This window comes from Aplysia californica, unplaced genomic scaffold (assembly GCF_000002075.1).
Source record: "Aplysia californica isolate F4 #8 unplaced genomic scaffold, AplCal3.0 scaffold00149, whole genome shotgun sequence".
Taxonomy (NCBI): Eukaryota; Metazoa; Mollusca; class Gastropoda; order Aplysiida; family Aplysiidae; genus Aplysia; species Aplysia californica.
The window spans coordinates 1,103,874-1,121,490 of NW_004797419.1; the positions used below are offsets into that span (position 1 = coordinate 1,103,874).

Genomic DNA, 17,617 nt, shown 5'->3' on the forward strand with positions numbered 1-17,617 from the left:
GAGAGAGAGAGAGAGAGAGAGATATTAATGAATAGAAGAGGAAGTTATACGTTAGATCTCTCTATAGATCTAGTACCGTACAAGTAATATAATTATTATTGTGCAATATTTTCCTAACTTAGTTATTTTAATATGATATTGCCCTATATTCTTGTCCAGTGTGTAAACTACGTCGATTGTCCTTAGAATCGAAGATCGATCTGAATTGAAGTTGAAGATTAATTTTTTCATCGCCATGGGTTACTGCCCTTGATAGACACTAGATGGCTTTCGTTGACGACATCGACGGTTGACGATGAAAAGTGACGAAAGAGGACCACTTCTAGATCTAGGTTGTCCACAGGTACGTTAAAGTGTTCCTTTTTCTCCCGATTCTGTTATGATGACGGTATACTGGTAATTATTGCGCATCTGGCCGCATCTGTCTCATGCATTTGATTGAAGGTCTATCTAGATGAAGCTCTCACAGTTGTAACTTCTTTTTCATCGTCGATCGCATCCGACGAAGGAAGGAGAACAACCGACAAGGAAATCGTGTCGAATATGTTCGCTAAACACACGATTTGGTTGCCCTAATGGAAAGCAACTACCGTTTGTATTCGGCCAAGTAACGTGGCTCTTAAACTTCTTCCTCAGCTGGTAATTTGTGATTCCTATGAAATGCATTATCGTCGTAATCTCCGTAATTTTGGTTTCATCGATTATCGTCGATAAAACACTGGAGACAACTCCGTGAAATGTAATTAGCTTCTACCTCACAGTTAATTCCCTTGGTTGTCTTAAAAAATTCAAGTGGATGCATGCAAAAGGCCAGCTGGTCTTTATTTTTTTAAAATAACAATAATAAAACACACACACGCACACAGCCTATATTATATTAGTTTGCCTATAAAAGAATAATTAAATACCCTCGTAAGAAGAATTGATTGGACAATATTTCTTGAGTTTTATTATTTTTAACTATTAAAGATGTGCTTAAACAGTAGGCCCTACCTATGATATCAATATTATTATTATTGTGATGGCTCATTGTTGTACTGTGTGTTTTTAGAGTTTTCATTTCAGAAGCTCTTGACGAGTTGTATCTTTTACGTTTCATGGTGGTTGTACTACCTTGCTGTTGTTATTTACACAAAATAACATAATTGCAAGCAAATAGGATATATAAGGAAATAGTCGTTTATTTTTCAGAAAATTTATTAGGTCGCTTTTTTGTTCTCTTTAACCCCTACGTGACTCAGGGTCAGGTCCTGCTTTAACAGGCCATTTTGGATCACCAGGGACACAGAGTAGCACTAAGCTTAACTCATTCGCTACGTATTTTTTTCGGCTGGTGGACAGATTTTTTTTCGGGAGGGCGAAAGAGATGATGACTAGTGGGCAGTTAAAAGGTCTTTGGGGCCACAAATTCAAATAAATATCAACATATTATATACCAACATTTTCAGTATGGTTTGTAGAATACATCTGTAATGTTTATTTATGTATTTTTTAACTTTGGTTCCTGTAATAGGGGATTATGCAACACAATTTTGATTGGATGCGTATAAAATTTGAAAATAAAAAATCAATAATCTTTGGTGAAACTCAAAAAATATGTTTGCACCTAGTGAATTGATACATCAAAATAACCATAAATGAATATAGAACTGGAAAATATTGAAAAGTTTGCAGTTATTTACATACATTCCATAATATTTGTACATTTGGATCATAACATCCCATCCGATATTGAAAAAAAAACAAAAACATTTTATAATCTTGAAAAACGATCACAAACAGAAAAAAACTTACTCATATCTTATATAGAATTATTCAGAATTGCATTTGGAATAAACCTATACATGTCTTGAGTGGCAATTTTTGTGTAATTTCATCAAAAAGTAGTTATTTTGGGGAGAAAAAAATATTTTGACAATTTAGATCTAGACCTAGATAAATCTAGATCTAGCACTCAAAAATATTGATTTCTCAATAACAGTGCATTGGCAATATGAGTCTAATCGTATCAATATTATAAAAAAGAGTCCTACATTTCTCTAGTGGGCAAAATAATGATAGATTTTGTTGTGTAAAATTACTAAGACTGGTGTCCGGGCTATTATTTTGGCATCGTGATTAAACAAAGTAGAATAAACCACGAAATCGCGTTTCAAAACTGAATCTAAATTTCCGATTTTCAGTGGAAATGCTTGAGCCGGAAGTCAACATTATATTATGACCTTTATTTTAACCTGAATATGTGGATTGGAATAGAATCTAAGCTAAAATTGAAGATCGGTTCTCGAGCCGCCGGGGGCGGTTTAGCGCACTGACGGCACATTAGCCGCACCGCCCCCCACGGCTTGGCGTAGCGAATGAGTTAATGGTCAGTTTCCTATAATTAGACCCGGTTTGCAAATATACTATTAAAACTAGATCTATATTTAAGGAAAAGGTTTCTTTTTATACAGAAAAAATATTCTCGAATGTGAATCTGCGATTAGAATTAGGAAATGCCTCTAATAGAAGCAGTAATCAGAATACAGCCTCCTATGGCAAAGGACGTTCATCATCGTGGTACTCATGCTTCGCATGGCATGATGAATGCTGTACGTTACAGCAGCATCAATTGGCTCGTGTGCCGTGTTAGAAAAAAGGATGAACAGCATACGTCATTATATAGGTCACGAAGGGGATCACCTTTGACTTTCACTTCCAAAGTTTTCTACAGTGGGCCCTTCTTATTATAACAGCCTCGGTACAGGATTTCGGCTATAACAAGCTTTTAAACACGGCGCACCGGCAGTGGAATTTTATTTGCCGCGGGGGTTCCCCGCTGGGCGCCTTATCACGTCGGGGTCACGGGGGTCAGCTCCCTGTCGCCGCTCTGTCTGGGCCGACTTAATTTTTGGTACTTTTCAATGTACATTTTAAGGTGTATCCTTGTATTTATGGTAATTCTCATTTAGTGCACCCAAAGCATGCATTTCTGCTCTTGAGATTAAAAAAAGAACGGACGTTGTAACTTGTCTGGTTATTTCATTAGATGCGCTGGAGTCGGCAGTGCTAAATTGTAAATTTTTTTGGACTACCGTGAATGAAAAAAAAAATATATAAAAAAAGACCTCGTCAAAATCTGTCGAACTTTTGGAACATGAACGACATAGCATTGGTGCAGATACTCAGAAAAGATGGTATCTGCGCATATAGTAGAAAGCTGTAATTTTGCAAATTTATCCATTGGGCACACAATTCGCTATGAAGTTAATTCCTCCAAATACAACTTTATGTGTCTAATATAATCCTGAATTTTCGCATATTTTCTCAAAAGTTTATAAAAGTCACCATGAAGTTTCTCTATGAAAAGTACAAATCAATTTCAGTGCTAGATTACATCTTCAATGTAGATCTAATACACAAACAGCATCTGTTACACTCCAGAAATGCCTTACTTTTCTTAAAACGCTAAGTCTAGGTTTTGTAAGTTGACTGAATAATAGGGATGACTTCTCGTAATTGGGTTATAAGAATAATTTCTAGCTTTCCAGGACACTGAATCAGCACCAGACTTTTCCAGTTTTATTTTTCGTTTCTATGACCATTTGCAATAACTGACAATGTGACTGATTTCTTTACATTCATAATTGTGTCCGCGCATATTTCCGACACAAAAACTAAGAATGAATGTGTTAGCTGTCATTATTTTTATTCCATACAAGAAGTTTATCTCTACCCATGTATTTACACGGTTTTGTGGGTTTTTTAATAGCTTAGATTCTATATTATGTCTTTTTAGTTGTATACAGGCTGCCACAGACACAGCATGATTCATGAAAGTAACTTTCTCTCTTTTAATAGTAAAATAAGAGCTAACGCTAATCGTTTTTAGTTAAAAAATGCAGATGTGCATGTTTCTTCACTTATAACTTGACTATTTCTACTCGTGCAGATTTAAGATTTCTCATGGTAAAAGACATGATATTCGTAGTCAGTTTAACACAGATTTTGGAGAGATCTGTCGTGCCTTTTAAAAATTAACAATCATTTATTCATAAGTTTGTAACTAAAATAGGACAAATTGGGTACTCTACAAACACTTGTCTAGAACAAAAACTAAGGCACAGAGATTAACCGTTCTGACGTTGAGCTTTTAGTACATCCGCGTAATGGTTTGCTATGTGGGATGGGGAAGAAGTTATATCTTTTTAAACATAGTCAAAAATGCGAACTTCCTGACCGACACCGGCAAAGTCTCTTCAGGGCTCATTAACCCCGTGACCCTGAGCCGGGGAGCTCCGGCAGGCTGCTGAGTCGCGCGAACTAAAAGCAACAGAATGGGGCGAAAAGTGACGCCGTGTAAAAAAAATCCCAGTGTCCGATCTCTTACATTTACAAGTTTTTTTTATAGCAGGCATTCAGATGTGATGCTTGGCTATAGCCTGTACTAGTGGTCCAACCATCAACTTTTAAAAATCCAAAAACAAATGGACAAGAAAGCCGGAAAACTCTTCATCACCTAAATGACCCACAGTAAGCCTAAGTTGTTTCTGTACAATTTGTTATATGATGTTTCATACTGTGTGTGCAAAGAGAGGATCGAGGGGGGAAAGCTGGACACACTTTGTTGTTGATGCAGATCCGATCAGTGGCTTAGTGTGAGAGCGGTCTTGCACATTTTCAGGTGGGGTGGTGAGACTTTTTACGACAATAAATAATTGAATGAAGAGTAGTCACAGGGCTCATGATGTACCGCAGATCAGTATGCATTACAAATACAGTCAAACCTGCCCTGACGGCCACCTCTATAAGACGGCCACCTTTATAAGACGGCCACCTGTATAAACGGCCACTTTCCATTTCCCCCCTTGCGTTTTTCCTATATAATTTAACTGTGTATAACGGGCACCTGTCCAACGCGGTCGCAGCCACCTTATTTTAACACACAACCCCTATCACACTAAGCAATAACACCTGTCTTAGATGGCCACCTTAGTGACTCCATTACGTTTTGTCATAAATTGTGCTTTGGCCCCTGGCGTTCTGGGCGAGCCGTCATAATTCAATCACCTGTCGTTGTTGTTAGGTAGTTCCTCCAACCGATCATGTTGCATAGGCCCCTCCCACTGTTGACCAATAGGGACCAATTATTTTCAGCTGCTGGAAAGGTAAGCGTGTGATAAACCATAAATCCCGCCCAGAACTCATACACAAATCGTAAATGAGATGAGTGGTCACTGTTTACCCAGTCTGTTACAAAGTAACAAAGGACGTCAACATGAACTTGTGACAGAAGCGCCGCTCGTTCTCCGAGTGGTGGCGACCCATATGTTTGTTTTAACATGGCACTCGGTCTGATACATTTCGTTTTATTGTCATCCTTGCGCAAAATCAGCAACAAAATAAAAATTACAAACAAAATACAAACCAATTACAACAACAACAAAAACTACAACAATGCTGCTACTTTCGATTGGGACCTCAGATGGGAATGGTTTGTTTTCTTCATCTTGATCAGTCCTGCCTAAGACGGCCACTTGTCTTACACGGCCACTTTTCTCCTTGAAAATGGGTGGCCGTCTTACACAGGTTTGACTGTAGTTGTAAAGTTCACGGAGCATACGGTAGACTCTGTAGAGCACGAATATGTGATTTGGTATTATTATTATTATTACCCGCGCATCTCAGATTATATATCTAGTCGACCTCCTTAAGACAAAGATACTAGAAAAAAAATAGAGAGATGAGGAGAGAAAAAAAATAACTGGAAAAAAAGGTAGCAGTAACTGATATTGATAGTGGGTAATCTATCATATATAGTGACCTCATTGGTTAATCATACAAAATGTGATCCCTGCCTGCAACAGAGTTCGGCTATGACAGGGACATCATGTTGGTCCCGGTGGTCCTAATATAGTTGGGTACCATTGTATACCAGTGTTCATTACCGGTATTGCATGACTAAAATTCCGGTAGAAACATTATAACAGAATCATATATCTAATTGTTCATATCCTTTCCAGCATGTGAAGCCTCGTGCCTTGGCGACCCCCTGAATACTTGTATGTCTTACCTTATTTGAAGCAAATTTTGAAAACCAGAAATGCGGCTGAATGGAGGAAAATCCAGTCGTCATAGATTTCAGTTTAAGTAGACTCAACTTTATTTCCAAAGAGCTTTGGACTTTTCTTTGTAATAATTGATGTTGCAACATGATTTATAGTATTGCCATTGTTTTCTGTCATATAGTAACAGTAAGAAAAGGCTTGACTTTCATTTCTTTGGTCATAATAAACTGAAGCTGATTAAATTTTATTGTTATTACAGTATAGGAAAGTTAGCTTCATGATCCTTATTTGTATTTTTTAGTTTGTTTTTTGGTCTTCCTCAGGGTGACTTATCTGACTGCTTTTCTCTCACTCATCAAGAGATCAAGAAAGGATTCTTCCTTTGTGTACAGCGTTAGTGTACTGTACATGACTTATGGCAGACACTTCTGAGGCCGTGGAGTCTGATCTAAGATCTCCAAAACTTGAGGAAAATCAGTTGATGGACTTTGATTCAGGGTCCATGAATTATTTAAGACCTGACGACCAGGTTGTTAACATGAACGAGAACAGTGGGGCTTCAAGGAGGGGCCGATTTTCATCCCGTGACCGTCCTTTTGCTTGTCATGTCTGCAATAAAAGGTTCACCCAGAAAGCTCATCTGATCATTCATAAAAGGATTCACACGGGGGAGAAGCCATACGCATGTCACATCTGCCATAAAAGATTCGCCCAGTCCTCACACCTCACCGTACATAAGCGAGTCCATACAGGGGAGAAACCTTTCTTCTGTAACTTTTGCGGCATGGGGTTTTGTCGAAGGCCTCGGCTGGAGGCTCATATCTTACAGCATGTTGTGAAAGAGGGAAAGCAGCTTCCGGCTAATTTTAAAGGAGATATGATGGGTGGCCTGTCTATGGTAGGGTTAAGCAGCAGTACACCAGTTTCCATGGGAGCCTCTAGTCAGGATTCTTTAAGCTCTTCTTCAGAGATGCTTGACTTCAAAAGCAAAGACCTCCCACTGACTACCATTAAGACTGAGCCAATAGATGTACGTTCCAATAATAGTGAGACTTTGGATGGCACCGCAGATGAATGCAAAGATGGTAATCAAATAAGGTCCCCGGGGAAAGATAACCTGGCTAGACTTGCTAATTCCGGTGCTTCTGGTGAGTGTGGAATTGGGGACATAGAGTCTTCTTCTGAAACAAAAGGAGCTGGTATTCAAAAGGGAGGCACTACTGGCTTGGGTTTGTCCATGGATGAGTTGGATAAACTAGCCTCAAGTTTGACTGAAATGACCGAATCCCAAAAACAGGCTTTGAGTCAGAGTTTGCTGGCTCAGAAAAACCAGCTGAACTGTATGATGAACAATAACAACTCAATGATGTCGATGAACCCTGGTTTAAGCATGTCTGGTCTGGTTCGCACCAATAGCCGAGTGTCTCTCATTGACTTCACTGCAGAGGATATACTCCGACATCTCATGTCTCGTGATGATGTAAAGTCCTGTGATTTTTGCTGTATTGTCTTCCATGACCCTGCGATGTATTACCTCCACCGCAGTATGCATGACAAGATGGATGTTCGCTGCTGCAACTTGTGTGGAAAGCTGATGTCAGATAAATATGACTTTACTGCTCATTTTCTGAGTGAACACAAGTGAGCTTTCTATCAGATTACTTTCATTTTTTCTTGCTCTATGGTGATGTGTAGTCTGTGTGTATATTCAACTGAGTGTGATCTTTGGCCTTTTAAATTATCAAGTACGTATTTTTGTTGTACTTGTGGTAGGGCTCTTCACAGTTGTATACAGAAGACACGAGTTTCATTCCTGAATTGGAAGGTTTTTGAATACATTGATCTCCGTTTAAAAAAAAATGTAGTGCCAGTTTTCCTAAAAGTAAAGCCTTCTTTAATCTGTAAGAAAATTTTTTTCCTAATTTGTTTGCCTGAGACCAGTTCTAGAAATAAAAACCTGTCGGCGTCCTGAACTAAGGGCAATAAACTTTTTAAAGTAGGGACCTTCTTTGCCATACTTTTCACAAACAAAGAAGACCTTTTCATAGCTGTACCAATGCATGAACTTATTAAAATGTTATGAAGTTCAACAAAAGTTTTTGCCACTTGCTTGAAGTTTAGAAAATGAAGGTGAAAAGGGAAAAATAATTTAATTAAGGTCTCTGTTGCATTTTTCCGGAAGCATTTTGAGGACCAAATAAATATATATATATATGTGTATATATATATACATATATATATATCATATATATATATATATATATATATATATATATATATATATATATATATATATATATATATATATATATATATATATATATATATAATGCAGCTTTTAAAAAAGAGTAGAAAGCTAGGCTACTCCCAGGCTGTGATTCACTTTATACTCCTTTTCAAAATACATGATGTTTGCTTGTTATAATTCTTTTGTGTTTGCAAAATCAGAGAGGCTTATCACTGACATAAAAGATGCCTCATGGTGCACTGTGAAGCGTCTGTCAGTTTGAAAATATAAATTATTTTTATATGATGAATAGTTTGGTCCATTGCCCTTACCTTCTGTACTTGGAGTTGGAGCTGTCACTATGTTTTTTATGATGCCAGTGAGGCATGTTGTGGTAAATAAGATCTGCTAAAAGATTGAGCAGATTGACTTTACATGATAGCAAACATACTGGTTGTAGTTGTACATCATAAAGTAAGTAATGTGTATTATGAATTCTGAATTCACTGAACTTCATGAAGTTTCAGTTTCGGTCTTGGTACATGTACAAAATGTTTAATTTTGTGAAAGAAATGATTTTTTTTCTGATTTTTAGTCTGCCTGCTTAGTAGCAATAGTAATAATTTAATAGGCCTACATGGATATGTTGATATTTGACTATTGTATGTCATGTGACATTGTGATATATATTATTTTATTATGTAAAATGTGTGGTACTTCTTTGATGTCTGTTGTGGTTTCTGTTTTGCTTTTCATACTTCATCATGATGTAAAGGCTGTGCAAAAGAAATGTACCCATGGGTGGTTCGAAGGTGCTGCTCATACTTGTATTTGTATGTCCCTCTTCCCCAAGTTAATTTAGGCACTGCTCCGTCACAACCGACCACATTGTTTTAACAGTATTGTTTTCATTTTTTTTTTCCACTGCAATGATGGCGCTTGTGCCTTATTATGATGTGAATGTAGGCCCAGAAAAGCTGGTCATGTCACAGTGAGTGCAAAGAAATTATCCATTTTCTTCCTTATGCTTTGTCTCTTCAGGTGTAGTTTTGCTTCGGTCAGGGTACAGTCGGGCATGGATATAACCCAAGCACGTTGGGAATTGACAATTGTGTTCGACACATCCATTATTTGGGTAAACGGGGTATAGCAAAAACATTAAAGAAATCAGTCTCGGAATGGCAAATTGTACGAGCTATCCATAATTTTGAATTTTTCGTGTTCCTGTTATCTGTGCCTGACTGTCTGTTTTCATTTTTGAACTGGTTTTGACTTCTTTATTTCATTGGCAGCATTCTCCTGCCATCTATTCCCTCGTTTTAAAGTTGATTTCTGTCGTAAAGGTCAGTGTCATGTCCTGCCTTCTGGTATTTTTATTCATTGTTCATGTGTACCTTAGTGCCTGTGGTCCATGGTTGGAGCACTAGTGTCGCTAGTAGGTACTACTTCTTCTCTCCCCTATGGATGTTTATGTCTGTCAAGTGTGCTTTTTACTCCCTAGCAGTAAATTACATGTACTGTTATAGTGCTTTTCAAGCCCAGAATTTATTTTATAAATGATTTACAATATAGTGAGATCTTTACATAAGCCCTTTACCTGCTTGCTACAGTTGCTATGGAAATGGTGGCCATTTTGAAAATACAACGTGAAATAAATTGCAAAGGCTTTTTTATTTACCAAATTATTGGGCCGTTTTGAAATAGAATCTAGTATGTTTAATAAAAAAAAACAAACTGTTTTTAGAATTTTCCTGACATAGGTAGTATAGTGTTGTGTTGATAATATCGGACAATGGACAGAACTGAATCCAGACAGACATCAATTTTTACATTCGGAACTGGAAGTGTTTATTACTGCAAGATTCGTATTCGTTGTTTTACAAAACTCGAATACGGTAAAGTGTATTTTGTCAAAGGATATTTAGGCATTCTATGTTTTTACACGAGAAAGCCACAATCCTCCCGTCTTAAAAAAAAGATGATGGACAATATTTGTGTGTGTGCATCCATCAGAGATGGCCTGTGAAAATTAAACTTTACATTGCTAGATAGGGGACTCTGCAGTGATATCCGTAGTCTCCTGAATGAATGTTCATATTCATAGTCTCTGTTTGACTTGTCGTTATCTATCTGAAGAGTATGATGAGTATTTGTGAACATTTATGGATCAAAGAAAATGAAAATGTAGAATGGTATCTCTGCTCTAAGAGCTTATAGTTATCTTTGGTGTAAAATGCATGAGTTTTGTTTGCGTGTTAGTGGCCGCTGCACAACCCAAAATGACATTGACTACTCAGTGTATCTGGCGGGTAAACAGACTACGCGACCACTTCTGGTTTTACATGAAATGTTGGATGTGGATCAAGGGGCGAGCTCAAGGGTGAGGACTGCTGCTCAACCCGACTGTCAACCACAGAGGAAGGCGCGGTTTGTTGAGAGGGCAATGATGCTACTGGTGGCATACCAACCTTGAAAGGTGGTGATAGCACAGATGGTATTGGTGATGTTGTCTGTGGAATAGGCTTTGAGGTGTGGACTATCTTGCTGCTGTGTCTGCGCTAGAGTATGCCAGGTGCCATTTCCACCTCATGACTGTGTGTTCCTGTGTTGGAGTGGATTGTGCCATGTTGCCATCTTTGTTGACCACGGTAGTCCCGAACAAGGACCTTGTCACCAATGTCGAAGGTTCGGAGCCTGGCACTTTAGTGTGACACTGTTTGGTCATACTGGTGTTGGTGACTGTGCTCCTAACATCATCAGGATTGCTGGCGTTTCCCCGGTTGTTGAGTGGGGCGCGTTCTTGTAAGACAGGAGGAATATGCTGAGTTTAGTAGTCAAGCTTGCCTTATCCTGTTTGGCGTTCTTCATGGCCATCTTGAATGTCTGCACCTTTCTTTTCGCCAGCCTGTTTGTTGCTGGGTGATACGGTGACGATCTGGTGTGTCTGATGCTGTTGCTGCGAATGAATGCTTTAAATTCCTTGAAGGTGAACTGGGGTCCGTTGTCTGAGACCATAATTTATATGTGAGGCATTGTGGTGGAATCAGGCTCTCGTCAAAATAATCAAAGTGAAGAAACCTGCATTTTTCCGCAGTTTTGTGAATTTTTTATCAAATTTTGTTTTTTTGGCTCAACACCTTTCATGCCCTTTGAAGAACTCCTTTCTGTGTGGATTTTTCCGAAAAACGTTGATTAAAGGCATAAAAAATGTAAATTTTCAGTTACCACGTACTCTTAAGCTAAGGAAATAACTAATCTGTGGCGGGCATTTTCTCATTAATTTTACCTCTGAAAACAGGTGACCCCCACCTCCTTCTTTCGTAAATATCTCGACTTGTATTCAAGATAAATGGATATTTTTTTCATCCGAATAAAGACAAGTGAACAAGCTTTAAGATGGTACCAATAACTCTATATGCCCAAAAATTGACAAGAGCCTGATTCCACCATGCTGCCTGACATATGTCCTCTTAGCCATTGTCTGCCTAAGATTGGGTTGCTGCCTTTCTTCAAGACATAGAGATCCATTGTTCCTTGCTTTTCCTTCATCTGGGCCTGAACTTTCACTTTCGCCAATGGTGTGACTATCTCTCCAGTGTACGTCTTGAGATGTATCTGTGACTTCTCCAAGACACAGTTTTTCCTGAAGATAGAATGATAGTCTTTCAGAGTCATGATTGACAGCGCTGACCCTGTGTCCAACTCCATTTTGGTAGAGACGTCATCAATGGTCACATGAACCATCATTTTCTCTGAGCCACAGCTCACCTGATTCAGCTCTATGATGGATAATTCCTCTTCCATCTGATGATGGATGGTAGCTGGTCTCTTGTCTTGACGTCTTTTGGGGGAGTGGGTCTTTTTGTGGGTGGAGGATAATCTTAATACTTTCACGATGTGCCCTTTCTTTCGGCACTTGTTACATACAGCATTCCGAAAGTAGCAGTCCGATCGCTGCTGGTTCCTTTTTCCACAGGATGGGCATGGTGTGTGTGAAGATGAAGGCTTTGAATTGGAAAATGGGGCCACTTTGTGGCTTGGATGATTAGCACTTGATACTGAAGGCTGGTGGATTTCTTCTGCATCACTTGTGGCCGTCTCCATGGCAAAAGCTATTGATGACGCTGTCTCAAATGTGAGTGTGGCTTCCTGTCGCAGGCGCTTTTTGATGCTGCTGTCCTTGAGTTCACATACCAGTCTGTCTCTAAGAGATGTGAGGAGGTTGTCCCCAAAGTTGCAGTGTTCCGACAGCTGTTTTATAGCTGCGATGTATTGTGCGACGGATTGTGAATCTTGTTGCTGTCTTTGGTGGAATTTGTAGTGTTCTACTATCTCGAGAGGCTTGGGGTTGTAATGATCCTCAAGAGCCTCGCACAGTTCAGCATAGGAGCGCGTTGATGGGAGCAGCGGTGCTGTGAGTGAGCGCAGTGTCCCATACACTTTTGTTCCTATGCTTGAGAGGAGAACGGCAGTTTGCTTAGCTTCTGCACTGTCATTGGCAACAAAATAGCAGTCTAGACGCTCTTTGTAGTTGTTGAAGGTCTCCTCAGCTTCATTGAAGTGGTCAGGCTTGGGCATTTTGACTAGAAAGGCTTGGCTCCGAAAACTAGCGTGGCTGCGATGTCAAGACTGTTAGAGCCTACCTTGCTGAACCAACGATTTATGGTTTATCGAGGTTCAGCCTGGAGAAATAGTCTGGAATTGCCGATGGTGTTCTCTAGATCTAGATTTTACTAGTGATTGGAGTTTTGCCTCGTGGCCAGTTGTAGTGTCGTGTGGATAATATCGGACAATGGACTGATCTGAGTCAAAACAGACATAAATGTTTACATAAGGAACCGGAAGTGTTTATTACTGCAAGATTCGTATTCGTTGTTTTACAATACTCGAATACGGTAAAGTGTATTTAGCCAAAGGAAATTTAAGCTTTTCGGTTTTTACACGAGAATGCCACAGGTAGTATGCAACCTAATTAAGGTAACATAAACTTATGTGAGTCAAAGGCTTTTTAAAAAATGTTTTCTAATTTTCTTTAATGTGCAACTTAGATCTAATTGTATGCAGTGAAGATTTCCTGAAAGTTTCATGCACATAGGATGAAGAATAAAAAAGTGGTTAGCAACTATACTGCACCAAAATATTGTTTTGAGAAAAATACATTTGTTGCAGAAATTTGCCAAAAGCTTGGGCTTGATTATTTTCATGCTTTCAAGAGCAACTGAATGAGGAGAGGGTTCTAAATTGTGTCTTTGTTTTTGCTTAGACAGTGGTAGCTGAACTTCACTTTTCAGTAAACGACTCAAATTTCAAAATTTGCCCCCAAATCAGCATTTTAAAATAAACAATGCCCCATCCTTCATTTTTTAAAATTGACTTGACTTGCTTTTTACCAGCATCACCTGTGAATGGCAAGGTTTTTTGCCTTATATGTAAATATTCTATGTCGAATGAAAACTGTTAATTGTTATGGTTCTGTTACCTGTACTTCATGTATTTATTGACTTTATTTGATGCTTTCTTCCAAATGAGATAAGAAAAAAAGAAAACGTTGACAACATTGCAATTGAAGTCTTGACAGAGAAGGTCATGAAATGATTATTTATGTTAAATAAAGTTCCAATGTGATCATTGCACATGAATTATTGAAAGCATTTTCGTTCTCGTCAAATAGTTTTGCTTTCCTTGTTTTACTCGTAGAAAAAAAATCATCCCACTAGGCATGCTATGCAGTTCAGTACACATCATGTATGTAGATTTAGTTGATGTCAATCTCTATCTTAAATATAATAATCACTCTCTATGCAGTAAAATCCAACATTTTGTTGTTTTATAATGTTAGTGTATTTACACTCTCCACCCAAACAATGCAATTTAGATCATTCAGTTAGTCAGCTTCAACACTGCCTGTCAGGACCAACCTGGCCTGAGAGAGGGATGCAATGTCCCAGCAGAAAAAACTGAAATACTCTATAAGTATAAGAATTTTTCTCTCATGGAAATGGAACTCAGGTCTGCTTGGTGACTGCAAAGCGCCTTATCCGCTACCACAAACACCAGTACCAACTCCATGGCACCACTGGTTGGCCCTGTGTTGCTTCTGGTTTTTTCCACTATAAATATTAATAATTTAAGTAACTGCTATTTTGTCAGTTCAATGCTCTATATTCTCTCCATCTCTCTCTCTGATTACCTTAGAAGGCCTACTGGTTGAAGTCACTGTGGTGACATGAACACATATTATGGCATGGGTTTCTCTTTATATCAACTTCAGAGTGACCATGTATTGTAAGTTACAATGCGAAAAAACATTTGATTTTGGTTCATTTTGAAAACACAGTCGAAACTGTATAAAACGGCCACCCATTGTCAAGAAGAAAAATGGCTGTCTTACACAGTGTCATAATGTAAAAAATATGCAATATATGAGAAGTGGCTGTTTGTACACATGATTTTATTACTAAATTATACAGGACAGGTGGTCATTTATAAAGTAAATTGACTGTTACTGTTACAATGTAGAAACAATAGAATAGAAATGAAAATCCAAGTCTTCGAAGGGACAGTTTTTGCCACTGTCACCTTGCATGACAACATGGAATATTATACCCATAGTTAATTTAAATTATCAATATATATATATATATATATATACATTGATAATTATACATGTACTTTGAAGGCTTGCTGTGTCTGTAGGATGCCTCAGGCTCACAGTATGTCTACATCATGGCCTTTCACACCCTGCACCAGGGTATAGGCCACAGACAGTTCACTCTCCACCTTTCTCTATCCTGGGCTAGCATCTTGATGTTATTCCCACTTTTCTGTACATCAATTTCTTTTTTTTTTTTTGTAAGTGTTTTACGGCGCTCGCAACTGCATAAGGTCATATGAGCGCGCGGGACACATCTAATACTTATAGTTGGTAAGAAATTTTGAATTTTGCCCGGGTGGCGGCCGAAGCCTACTCTTATCGATTTTAGACCACCAAGAGATCTTTAACGTGCACAACTTAAATACGGGCCCTCCGAGATTTTTCGCCCTTGTCCAAGAAGGCTAGGTGTAGATCTTTCCTTCCAGAAGATCAGGGGTGTGGCAGAAAGACAGCTGTAAGGAGTCAAGGAGTAGCCTTAGAAAGACTGCAGAAAGAGTCAGGAGCCCAGAGGAGGGGGCAAAGGAGGTGAGGGGTGGGGGCAGGGCAGAAAGAGGAGACGAAAGCAGATGACAGAATATTGCTAGAGATCAGGAAAGGAGGTGAAAGGAGACAATTTTAGAGAAGAAAATTTTTCGGTCGCTACCCGGATTCGAACCCGGGACCTTGGAATGAGAGGTCAACACCTTAACCTCTAGGCCACGAGAGCCCCCACATCAATTTTTGTGATTCTCCTCCAGGTTCCACACGCCACAGTATTCATCTTGATCCTTTACCCTGTGGGTTCCAATCCAACTCTTTGTTATGCAGCTGCCTGATTTCCTGAGAGTATCAATCCATCACCACCACTTTCTTCCTACCTCATCTATGACTGGGATCTCTCTTGTTTTTCTTAACACTTCCTCGTTGGAGACCCTATCTGTCCATCTGATATTTCTACATGATGTGAAGGGCTTATTCTTATTATTTTGTTTTTAGGCAGATGGTTTTACTGTCCCCATTGACACAGTTCAGATAAAGGCCAACACGGGCTGAGAGGGAAGCAACATCCTAGCAAAAAGACTGAGACACATGATAAAAATTCTTCCCGCTCGGAAATCGAACTCGGGTCTCCTGCAAGGGACAATGAAGCCCCTAACATTAACAGTAACACACAAAAAGAAAGATCCAACTAAAAGCTGCGCACCCCTCAAGAATTTTTTTTAAATGATAAAAAATATAAACCAAACATTTTCTGTCAATCGGATGTAAATTATGTTTTACATCCCCATCATCACAACTTGATCATATTTATATATAACGATCGCAGCAGCAAGCTACGACACAGTTGAAATTGTCTAAGACGCCCACTCGTTGTCAAGTACAAAAGGGGCTGCCTAAGGCAGTGTCATTAATGGGTTTTTTTAAAGTACAAAAGGGGGGGGGGAAGTTCATTCAATTTCCAATAAATGTGAACCAATTTGATAACATACTTAAACTGATTGTCCGCTTTTCTCGGAGTACCCCCTTAAGACAAATTTGCAGATAAGCACAAATCATAGCTCACTGAAGATCTCCCACCTTAAGTAAATTGTATGGCCGTCATTAATATACAGACTAAAACACTTCTTCAATTGGCTTTTATAATATTTTCAAAGTTTTGTTGAGAAATTCTGTCCCACTTTCGCGACCAAAATCTCCCAATGGCTGCAGATTCACAAAACGGCACACACTTCACAGTTCAGTTCATCTGTTGGAGACACATGGGGTACGTAAACTGTCCAGTTCATGACATTCATGTTATGATATTCCAGAAACTGGTTTTGTTTGTTAAATGGACTGTGTAAGGGCAGGAGTGTCGCGGTGGATGACAGAGATTCTGATTTTTTTCTTTGTGCTGTTTCGCTTCGTGAAGACGGCGCTGTTGTCGCGGCTTCGTTAACTGCAGTCCTAAATAAGGTGTTCTTCATTTAAGTCCTGTACTTATTGTTCCGCGCCTCACACTGATGAAAGAAACATTTTCATGCACTCCGTGCATGCCTTCAGCTGTTACTTTCGAGAAACGAAACGATTTCGCAGATGCGATAGCAAAATCTGCCTCTCTTGAATATGGCTGGTCACTCGAGACTGTCCTGTTCTTTGCCCATTCCGGACATTTCAAGGGTGCTAAAATCTTTGTATAAGTCGAGATCAATACAAGCACTGCATCTTAACCGTATTGCTGCCTCTCAGGCACATTTTCGCCATGAACAAGGCGAAAGCGAAAGTTATGATAAGCTTCGGTAAGTTGAGGAGTCTTGTAACGAAAGAGATAAAAAAAATCGATCGAAAAAAAGCTAGGACTTTTGTTTGGGAAGAGCTACGGGTCATCTTCCAGGTAAATAATTTTGTATTATTTTATGATATAGTAACTAATGAACACATTTTACTAAAGCGTAGTTTACTGTATTGTAGTAAAAAGTACTTATGGATATAGCAAAAATCGTGCATGGGTGTGTGGACTTATAACTGCCCACTTTTGTCTCCAAAAAATTGAGACGATCCGAGCATAATTTGACTTTTTTTTAACGTTCTGAAAACGTTGCGTTTTTAATGGCGTTCAGTAATATGATTATAATTTATTAGATAGATAGATAGATAGATAGATAGATAGATAGATAGATAGATAGAGAGAGAGAGAGAGAGAGAGAGAGAGAGAGAGAGAGAGAGAGA

General features: G+C 38.8%; 2 protein-coding genes across 2 annotated transcripts in view; one reads left to right on the plus strand and one right to left on the minus strand.

Moving 5' to 3' along the window:
* The window catches only part of LOC101853784, a 14,248-nt gene extending 5,514 nt beyond the window's left edge, over window positions 1-8,734 (minus strand). The window contains exon 1 of the mRNA XM_035969480.1: window positions 8,607-8,734. The gene's annotated coding sequence lies outside the window, so the exon portion shown is untranslated. The remainder of the gene's footprint in view (window positions 1-8,606) is intronic.
* Window positions 133-8,192, plus strand: LOC101854015 (zinc finger protein 271). The gene is made up of 2 exons (XM_005097212.3): window positions 133-343; window positions 6,371-8,192. The coding sequence occupies exon 2, from the start codon at window positions 6,463-6,465 to the stop codon at window positions 7,690-7,692; it is 1,230 nt and encodes a 409-aa protein (XP_005097269.1). The 5' UTR covers window positions 133-343; window positions 6,371-6,462; the 3' UTR covers window positions 7,693-8,192.
* Window positions 8,735-17,617: the final 8,883 nt, after the last annotated feature.